This window comes from Ostrea edulis, chromosome 4 (genome assembly GCF_947568905.1).
Source record: "Ostrea edulis chromosome 4, xbOstEdul1.1, whole genome shotgun sequence".
Classification (NCBI taxonomy): Eukaryota; Metazoa; Mollusca; class Bivalvia; order Ostreida; family Ostreidae; genus Ostrea; species Ostrea edulis.
This window is the reverse complement of record NC_079167.1, coordinates 58,474,366-58,485,267: the sequence shown is the minus strand read 5'-3', so window position 1 is coordinate 58,485,267 and position 10,902 is coordinate 58,474,366. Positions and strand designations below refer to the sequence as shown.

At 36.1% G+C, this 10,902-nt stretch overlaps 1 protein-coding gene across 15 annotated transcripts; it reads right to left on the bottom strand.

Annotated features, from left to right (window-relative positions):
- Positions 1 to 4,610, bottom strand: LOC125669583 (glycoprotein-N-acetylgalactosamine 3-beta-galactosyltransferase 1-like). Of its 15 annotated transcripts, XM_056163178.1 has the most exons (6): positions 4,421 to 4,576; positions 3,838 to 3,911; positions 3,268 to 3,422; positions 2,612 to 2,704; positions 1,842 to 2,506; positions 1 to 461 (listed from the first exon to the last, which is right to left on the bottom strand). In XM_056163178.1, exons 3-6 carry the CDS (start codon positions 3,386 to 3,388, stop codon positions 297 to 299), a joined length of 1,044 nt encoding a protein of 347 aa, XP_056019153.1. In that variant the 5' UTR covers positions 3,389 to 3,422; positions 3,838 to 3,911; positions 4,421 to 4,576; the 3' UTR covers positions 1 to 296. The 15 variants fall into 15 exon arrangements, with proteins under 15 accessions (XP_056019153.1, XP_056019152.1, XP_056019155.1 ...); XM_056163177.1 differs by lacking the exon at positions 3,838 to 3,911 and having other exon boundaries at positions 3,268 to 3,574; positions 4,421 to 4,610; XM_056163180.1 differs by lacking the exon at positions 3,838 to 3,911 and having other exon boundaries at positions 4,421 to 4,601.
- Positions 4,611 to 10,902: the final 6,292 nt, after the last annotated feature.

Sequence of the window (10,902 nt, the reverse complement as noted above, 5' to 3'; positions counted from 1 at the left end):
TTCTCTAAAATTATACTTTAATTATCACAAACAAAGAGTATTGATGAAATATGATATCAACGAAGATGTCTTTTCAAATGATTTTAACGTGAAAATTTGAAAACGATACACTACAGTATCTGTCGACATTGAAGTAATACAGAAGCTGAATTATGATAAGCACCTTCGGAATATCCATGAGTTTTAACGATTTCCACATTTGAATACAAAATGTGTGTCAGTTTCTGCTTAGTTCGATAACCAAAGCACACATGCGAAAGTCTCTCACAATTGTTGATATACCGAGTTAGATCTGACTAGCTCCTGGGTAGACCTTCATCACTGTCAAAATGTTTATTCTTTCCCGGCTGTTGAACGATGCCGTAAGGTTTTAGGTGGTACAACAAATAGTCCATAAGATACATGTCCGACGGGGACATATAGTGGAATGAAATACTGTAGTCACTGCAGCACCCCAGACCCTGAAATAAGAAAAAAATAAAGAATCAATGTATAAACATTGAAAAATAGAATAAAAACAACACAAATGTGTTGAAAGATTGTGTTAAATATCAAGGACTCTAATATTGACCACCTGAACACTATCTGTAAACCAAATTTTGTCGAATGCGAGAAGTATCCGAGAGATTTGCTTTCACCTATTCCAATGAAGTTTTTTAGACTTGCTTATGTTCTCTTTAAAAGAGTTTAGATTTGCTTATATTATCGCAGAGTTTAGATTTGCTTATATTATCGCAGAGTTTAGATTTGCTTATATTATCGCAGAGTTTAGATTTGCTTATATTATCGCAGTTTAGATTTGCTTATATTATCGCAGAATTTAGATTTGCTTATATTATCGCAGAGTTTAGATTTGCTTATATTATCGCAGAGTTTAGATTTGCATATATTATCGCAGAGTTTAGATTTGCTTACATCTACTGCAAAATATTTTCTGCCACCACACATCTCTCTCGTATAGAGTTCAATTTACTCCTATGAATTATTCCCGCAAATAAATCAGTTATGTTGTGTGTAGGTAACTGCGGTGTATAAATGCTGTCTCACTCGCGAATATCATCAGCTTTGATAAAAGCTGGTTTACCAGTGTGCGAAACTAACTTTAAAGTCCTATAGACTTTCGGTCCATATTCATTTCATTTCCCATAGACCAAAACAAATTCTTATAGACTGAAATCTAACATGCAATATTCATTATTATTAAAAAGTAAATAATGGACAAAAATTCGATTTGGTAATTCATTCATAGTTTAACTATATTCTTTTTCAATTTCATGCACAAGCTTTTTCATTTTGTTCCCGTTCAGTTTCACCGTTTGATTCTTCGTCTAAGTCACTTCTACTACATCTTATTTTCTCATAATTTTCTGCGACTTTAGTTTTGCTGGAACTTGTTGTATTGACCGCTTTCCGTTTGATTCCAAGGAGTGCACCTTCAACATATCTGCCGTTCAAAAAGGATATTCCAAATTTGAACAAAAATGGTGTGCATTGAAGTAAAAGTATTAAATTGACACACCCCCCCCCCCCCGTTGAAAATGGAATAATCTTATTCGAATTATTTCTATTTACATTGTGGAACATTTTATTACAGCTAAGGAGTGAACAGAAACATCAGTGTAATACATATATTAAATTGGCCCCGCTGCTTTTTTTAACTCATAATTCCTACAGACAAGTCAGTCTATAGCTATTTTATTCGTTATAGACCGACTCGATTTTCTATAGACATTGTCTATCGGTCCATGGTTAATTTCGCACACTGGTTTACAGTATTTGATGTCATGTTCAAGAATGTTCCACATGACAGTTAATGAATATAATGAGGAATTCAAATATACCTTTTGCGGTTTATGGGCGCTGTATTTATAAAACCATTCTGGATGGTGACCCTCCAAGTGAGCAATGGGTACAAAAGGATGGAACGTTTCTTTGCCAAAAGTATCCAGGGACTCTCCCGCGGAGATCCCAAGCTTCATCATGCATCTTCCCAGTTCCGCGTCCTCAGCACCGCCATCTTGCCTGCAGATGAACGGGTTGATGCTGCCCTCTGTCACAAATTTGTCCAGACTAGCCCTACTCAACACATACCCCGCCCCACCGCTAAAGTATCCCTGCTTTATAATTGGCTTAAATTTATGCCCGAAGAATACAAGAGACTTTGAACTGTGGTGAGACAAAAAATATCTTAAATTCTCTACAATTATAAATGTGTCATCATCTGCTTTTAAAAACCAATCGAACTGGTTCCTATAATGTTCGTAGCAGTATTTGAAAGCCTGTATGGTTTTGCCTGTCAAGTGTTCGCGGCCCTCCGAAACTTGAAGGCCGACTGTAGGGAATGAGGTGTTGGTCACACTACTGAAGAATATCACTTTATTACACCTTTTGCCCCAGGTATTTTTCACAGCTGTTGCCTTTTTATCCAGATTTTTGGGTGCAGTCATTACCCAGCACAATACGCGAACTTTCTTTTTTACGTCGATTGCAACATCTTCGTTTACATCTGAAATACAGATATCTACATACATACCATTGATAACGAAAGAAGGAATCAACGAGCGTGACTGAGAACTGTTACTTGTGCATAGATTTTGAGCATGAATTCTACCGCTGTGTTGGTGGTGATCCTGCAATATGGGTCCCCCTAGTCCTCTGAATTCTTCGTAGTCCAACACTTCGTTGTCATCAAGGGGAGGGCTCCCTGTATATGATAAAGTACTAATACTCTAAGTTAAGTCCTTCTGTCTACCCAATAAATACCATCGATTATTATACATTTTCATTATTACATAGAACTGCGCATATTTAGCAGAAAGGTCTAAATCTACAATAACTCTATAGTAGGGTTCTTTGCAAGTAGGCGCAAAGAGAAATCCCACTGATTTGTATCAATGAATTAAAGACAAAGAACAAGCGATTGCAGACCCTGGTCTCTTAGAGCATATACCCCCATCCCTTGAAATTATGAAGCAGAATAGGGAAAATATTGTTGGCAGTGCTTTCTTGATAAATAATTGTCTTTAAAACCCTTTCCAATTGCATCTTTTGATCGCAACGCCTCGTACTATTCAGAGTAGACAGATTCCCCCAGACCATTTGAAATTGGATTTAATCACCACTGCGTTACCCTTAGTCATTATCTGATTAGAGCAGAGAAGATACGTTTATTACAAGGGACTAAGATCTTGTGTTCAATCTCATTGTAAATGTTATGTAACCAAAAAAAACCACCCAAAAACCATGAAATCCTTGTAGTTCAATTACCTTCATACCAAAGATTGTTCATGGCCATGAAGAACATGGAGAAGCTGAACGTTGTGCAAACCAGCGCAAAAAGGAATCCGACCCTATTTCTGGCCGTTAGATCCCTCTCCATCCTCTCCATTCCAACTTATCCCCTTCAGCTAAGGCATCCACTCCTAATGAAATGAATATCACTGGTGGAATTAACACTTGTAGACTATGGAGTACCTGCAATACCTGTATAATTCGTACACTCTGCACGATGATAAAGGAAAGAGGATGCTTGTATTCTTTGTTGGACACCTTTGGTTGATTTTACTGTACTGGTCTGGTGTAGAAATACGAAAATTAACTACATGTATATATAGGTATCGGACAAGGGCTCAATAGGCATTCCATGGCATCAACACCAATTTTAGAATGTTGAGAGAGAGAGAGAGAGAGTAAGTGCAGACCACCTTAAGAAATGTTACAAAATAATCAATACTTCTAATCTAGTTACACACAATTGCGACTTAAACGGACAATTTCCCCTTTATTTATCCCCATGTAGAGTATCATAGTACAAGGAATGAAATTTTCCAAACGTACCTTTCTCGGGGACCATGCAAATGTCACATGTCTGAGCAGTACAGCCCTTACTTCCATCAGCTAACATACACAACCTGTTGAATATTGACACGCCTTCGTGGGAATACCCGATATTCGTGCATGAGTGGAACAGGTATGTGTTGGTGCTACACAGACTATGCATACGGAGTATTTTTACCTGTGTGGATGTCATGGTTCAACACGTTATTAACGTCATTCGTTTATACATGGGATTTAAACATGTATTCTATCTACCTATCGTACTTTTCATTTGATGTGTGTGCATGCTAGGCGTCTAAAGAATATGCATATGTATTCCACGCTTACAACAAGAGATCTTTTTTTTTTTTATCGTACTGCAATTCACGAGATGTAAAACTACATTAATTGAATAGATTTTCAAAGAATATATCTTATCGGCTCGGAGGTTGACAAGGGGGTGTAGTCGTCATTGGTATGGCAGGGAACCGAAGTATCAGTAAGACACCCACGTGTTGAAATGAGTGACCACTATGACGTATTTGATAGCATGTCCCATAATTAACACCAATTCGTTTCGCCGGCATGAACACTAAAAACATACCTTAATTATTCTCCCTTGGCACACGGATTGATATTTTTCCAATACTTCTTTACTTCTATAATCATTATATATATGTACGCCTAGCAAGACAATGCAGATGCATTTCTGAGCCAGCTAGGTTATAGAATCCAGCCCCATTCCTGCTATATCGGATATCCGTTATCTATCCATTCATGCGACTTGCATGTATCTACTTATGATTAAATACTTACAGATAAGATTAAAGTATGCATAAATTCATGTTCTTCGAAGGGAAGGTTACAAGTTGACAACGACTGCAAGAGGGCACTGGAGAGAAAATTACACTAGGGGGACCTAAAACAACAGCGGAAGCAGAAAGGAGAAACTGGAACTAGGCAAAGATGGTAGCAAGAGACAGAGTCGTTTGGAGAGAGTGCTGCACGTGCGCACAGAAACACTCACACATTTTAACAAGAGACCCACAGGCCTTATTGGTCACCCGAGTTTTAGTTAAAAGTATCACTTAGACACTATACTAGAAAAAAAAATCCCTGTTTTGCATACTAATATGAAACAAGATGGTCTTAAAACTCCCTCCCCCATGTGCCTATGCTGATGAAAGACTTTACATAATATGATCTAAGTAATACTAACACGATATGACTAATTTGGACCTGTTCTAGAGTCAAAACCCTGGGGTTGCGAAATTCACAATTTTGGTACACCCTTTTCTGATTTTCCTAAACATGCATTTAGTTTTGATACCGTATTTAAGCAGACTAAAGACGTCTTTTAAATGATAAAGACAATCATCACTGTAATAATTTTGGTCCCACATTGAAACCATAACTCTTACCCCTGGGATCATGAAATTTACAATTTTCGTAACTACCTACTCCTTAATGTCTACTTACTAGTAGTTGCAATTTATTATCAATAATATGAAAAAAGATATTATGTAAATGTTTATACACATACACCAAGTTTACCCCACCCTGGGGTCTGAACCTCTACACCGGAGATCATGAAGACAATTTTGGTAGAGGCCTTCCTGCTCTACATTACTGTGATTTAGTTTTTCTTTCAGATGTCCAATTGTAGAGAAGAAAATTTTTGAATGTTGGTCAATTTTTGGCAGTTTTATCCCTCCAATAAGGCCTCAATAGTGCAGAAGCCCTGGAAATTACAATTTTTGTCACTCTTGTCCAAAAGATGCTTCAAACCAAATTTAAAAAAAAAATGGAATGGTAGTTATCAATAAGAAGTTGGATGTGTTCAAGTTTAACACATATAATCACTGACCATTTTGGTCTCACCCAGATACCAAAACCCATACAGCTGGGATAAAGAAATTAGAATTTTAGTAGAGGCCTTCCTGCTCTACACCACTGTGAATTTAATTTTTCTTACAGATGTGAGATTGTAGATAAAACATTTTGAAAATGGTAAATTTTTGGCGGTTTTTGCTCTGTCCCTAAGGGTCCAGAGTGTAGGAGTCCTAAAATTTGCAATTTGTTTCCCCCTCGTCCTAAAGATGCTTCATACGTAATTTGAAAAGAATTGGAATGGTACATGTACTTATCAAGAAGTTAGTATTCCTCAGTTGTTAAGGTTCGACGGATGACGACGAACGCTGACCAAGTGCACTAGGTTACCCGAGTTTACTCTTCTTCTCAAGAACAACAGGGTCATGATTACTCATATTAATATGCAAACATCCCCAAGTTGGGCAGATTCAAATGTCCACGGGGTTAGGGTGAGGCCACAATAGGGGATTAAAGTTTTACATGGGAATATATAGGAAAACATCTAAAAACAACAGGGCCATGATTAGTCATATTTATTATTTACCGCCGCACAACTTGTAGGCCGTAGTGTCGTAGCGAGTTTACTTTAACATATAACCTTCGGTTCTAGACCACAATACTATAATTAGCCAATCAATATATGCCGTACATCAGTGACTTGTACGCAACAGTATACGCATATTATCAGCTCCCACAGAAGTTCCCACACAGAACTACTTTTCTCCCGTACAGGCTATACCGTACAAACACGAAAGGAATATCAAGTAGTGCAAATGATTACGTCTAAGTAACAATCACTAAAGACCTCAATGAGTTATACAAACAAGTAAATAAATATGACAAAATCTCATGCATGTAGGCTAAACCACGGGAACCGGTAATTTTTATCGTCACCCACATCAAAGTTCTTTCTGATCCAGTAATTTCAATATTTATATGCCATTGATCCACCATAAAATAATCCTCATCGACGCATACAACTCACTGTAAGGTATCACACCGGTAATTATTTTCACTATATATTACTATAGAGGGGGGAAAAAAATCATTAAAAAATCAGTTTACCGAATTGATGCCGAATAACGCAGTCGGAAACGTTCTATGTTACCTATCTCATCTGCTGACACCAGAAAAACAACACCCTACGCGGCATTTTCGAGAAAAAAAAATTGCCCGCAAACAAGCTACCCTCAAATACACGTGTGTAAACAGCCGGAGTGCACCTCAGGAAATAGCCTCAACTACCAACAGCAAATAGTTCCTTTGTATACACTTGGTTATTTCTACAAATTACACAAAATTTCCTAATCAGGGGTACAAAAATTAAGAGAAAAGAAGAAGATGAAATGAGAAAAATAGCACAAGGAAAAAAAATTCTTTAAATATATGGAACTAAAATTGACTAAGTTCATTTTGATTGGACAATTACCGGTGTGATACCTTGAATTCGCGACCACTTATTGGCTTTCTCCCTTGCTTGTCCTGACTGCCACGAACAACGTCACTTCCAGTATCCCGTTTATACAAAGTATTGAACTTTAGATATTGTGATGTAGTTATATCAAACATAAAATTATAAAAATTAATGTGTTAACTAAAAAAAGGTTCGTATAATTTAATTCGATTAACGTAAACGAAAGTATATAATTACCCGTGTCAATTTTGATGTTTATTAGGCTTCAATTACGTTGTTATTGCATGTACAATATGTCTTTTACGTGTATGATACTTTCTAATGCTTCATGCACATGTTTACCTTTCACTATTCTATGTAATTAGGAATAAATTAGGAATATGTAACCTATCTAATTCTTTTATCACTTCTTTTACTCAACACAGAATGGTAGATGAAACGTTCTTTTGTTTTGATGTGTCTAATGCTTATTCTTTTAATCCATTCTGACAATGTATCAAGTTTTTTTTTTTATACTGAGCCCATCGTCTGGCATAATCTTTGACAGAATTCATAACAGAGATGAAGTTCTGTCGCCAATTGAAAGACCGAGGTTCTCTGTATTTAGGACCCTTTAAAATGAGTGATTTCAGGTCATCATTTTGAACTATTTCAACATCACCAGTAATGACATGTACAGCTGAACTATAGTTGAAAGAAGATGAAGAACAAGAACATGTAGTTGGATTAAGTATAAGATGGTCTGTATCTAGGCACTGCAAAGTTTGTTTGTAATTAAAAAGTTTGGATGCAATAGTAAAAGTATATACAGTGTATGTAGGAAATACAGGGTGTAGACTTGAACTTGAAATATGTTAGAATACAAGACTGAACTCTTTTATGACGAAGAATGTTGCTTATGTTGACGGAATTTATTCCTTTGTTTGTAAATTTGAGCTTAAGGAACTGGCAATCTAATTAAAATTAGATCTTATGATCCGCTCATCTACTATCGCTACACATAGGTAGCGATAGATGAGCGGATCATAGGATCTAATTTTAATTAGATTGAGGAATTGGCCGCATGGTTCGGAAGGAATATCATCCATGACCCGCGGTAGTTTAAAGAGCCTGTAACTGGCAACATCGATAATCAATGGACAAGAAAGCAGAGCACGAGGAAGATTCATTCTCTTTCTGACGTCTCCATATGAGAGAGAAATTCTCGAGAGGGACGTTAAACAATATAACATCTCTCTCTCTCTCTCTGTATCTCTCTCTCTCTCTGTATCTCTCTCTCTCTGTATCTCTCTCTCTCTTTCTCTCTCTCTGTATCTCTCTCTCTCTCTTTCTCTCTGTATCTCTCTCTCTCTGTATCTCTCTCTCTGTATCTCTCTCTGTATCTCTCTCTCTCTCTGTATCTCTCTCTCTCTCTCTGTATCTCTCTCTGTATCTCCCTCTCTCTCCCCCTCTGTATCTCTCTCTCTCTCTGTATCTCTCTCTCTCTGTATCTCTCTCTCTCTCTCTCTCTCTCTCTCTGTATCTCTCTCTCTCTCTCTCTCTCTGTATCTCGGTTTTTCGAAATGCAGTAAGTAAAACTAACGTTAGAAAACAGTTTTTTAAGTCAGGTTTTTCTTGACAAAATATAGATCCAAGCACAGTCGAGGTTTGATTTGATTCAAGATAGAAAGATATCCCTTACCTGAGTATTTTTCATAGTTAGTAGTTATATATTTGGGCTAACTCAGCATTTTTATTTAACCTTGATTTGTATTATTTTGAGATGTTGGGGCACGGTGGTGTAGTAAACTGTGTTTTTTGACAATATATGGAAGCTCATTAGTGTCATAACTTTTGATATTTTTCTTATTCTCAAGGTACATATTTTTTGTATTATGGTGTGTGTGGGGTTTTTTTTTGGGGGGGGGGGGGGGTTGGGGTTGGGGGGGGGTGGATTTTACATTTCTCTTTCGTTATATCCATTCATTTTCATGGGGAACATATCATTTGTTATCATCTATTCTTAAACCACATGTACTTATTATATTAAAGATTAGTAAACTTTTACAGGTCTTTTCATTTCAAACAAGGTGTTGAACATAATCTATGAATCACTAGCTACATAACCTGGGTACAACACGGAAACAGTGTGTTTCATAGTTCATGTAGTATGACAAGTCCTTCTGATCCCAAGTACTATTTACAGTGAGTTTTTTTATAAGACAAATAGACTTTGTGCTTTGGGAGAAGCTAGACTTATTTCAGTCCCAATATACACACAGTCTTCCAGATCCGTTTTTGATGCCTGCCGTATAGATCAGGATTTACGTTACATTTCGGTGCTGTATACACACTCGCTTCCCGATACATTTTTGTGTGTCGTGACCAGGATCTTCATTAGATACTGGTTTCCGATACATACCGGAAGTGTCGTTCTACTCGTCGGTGAGGATTATTTATAATGGTGAACCAATGACATAAATATTGAAATTACTGGATCGGAAAGAACTTTGGGGTGGGTGATGATAAAATCCGAATTTTAGAGCAATTTCAAAATTAATTTGCATAAGTTGCACATTAATTCGCGAAAGTTTTGCGTTATAACGCGATCCCCCCCCCCCCCCCAAAGGTCTACGAAAATAAGCTCACTGGGCTTTCGTACAAGAGAGATCAAGAAAAATGAATTGCAGTCTAAATGAAAATAATCCCATGTGTGGTCGTTTTTGTAATATATTGCAATCACGAAACTTTCATAATTAGCGCTCAATTTGTTTTTCCAGTGAATTTTTTTTTTAAATATATAACATCACAAAATTAATACTGGTGCTAGCATTAAACATTCTATAAATTTACAAATTCTGCGATGATAACCCTTTACATGCAAGACACGTATGGAACAGATTAGTTTAAACATATATAACATTTCTAAAGGCATTTAAAAAAAAAAAACAGGTGTCAGTATGCATTTAGCATGCTTGACTGTATATTTGGTGTAATTGTTTTTTCCGTTGCCCACACTACGCAATTTTTTATTCCGTCAAGTTGGTTATTTTTTCCGGTTTTTTATATTTCATGAAATACTTTTTTTTCATTGTTGTGGTGTTGTTGCCATGCAGTAAATACTGGATGTGTTGAAGCTATATACAATACATTGATTTTAATTAGACTTGATAGGATATCATACATTATGTAACAATTTATTGATTTCCATATACTCAGGTACAATCAATCATGGGCAGACATTTAATATAATTATATACAGCTTATTAGGTATTCACTATTTATCCATATAATGAATGTTTTTGTATGCCATGCTTCTCTCTTTTAAAGTATGAAAGAAAGTACAATACCTTTTGTATATGTATTATGATTCGGAAATTTAACTTTGCACGTGACAATTAATTTATTAGTAAAAGACACGTGTGTTCTCTGCTCTAATGTATATAAGGAATTTTTTTTGTATCACACTATTTTCTTCTACTCCACATAATGATTCATTTGCATTTACATAGCATTACATGATCACAGTGGCACATTTGGTACATCATTGAACATGTTGAATTGTTTTCTTCTAATGTATATCATGACGTATTTTTGCATACTTTTGTACATTATACAAATTCTTTCTAAAGTATCCAATAATTTCTTTTGAAAATTACACAGATTTCCTTTTAATGTTTATAATTAACACTTTTGTACATTTAAACAAATTCCTTCTAAAGTATCCAATGATTCCTTTAATGTACACAAAGTATCCAATGAATTCTACATGTATCTAACACTGAAAGCTGTTTTCACCTCTATAGATTTACAAATTCCAA

Excerpts from the sequence above, each read along its gene's own strand:
- LOC125669583 (XM_056163172.1), bottom strand. The coding sequence starts at position 3,388 with ATGGAGAGGATGGAGAGGGATCTAACGGCCAGAAATAGGGTCGGATTC. Across the intron at positions 2,705-3,267 it reads GAACAATCTTTGGTATGAAG|GGAGCCCTCCCCTTGATGAC; the intron begins GTAATTGAACTA and ends TATCATATACAG. Across the intron at positions 462-1,841 it reads GCGCCCATAAACCGCAAAAG|GGTCTGGGGTGCTGCAGTGA; the intron begins GTATATTTGAAT and ends TTCTTATTTCAG.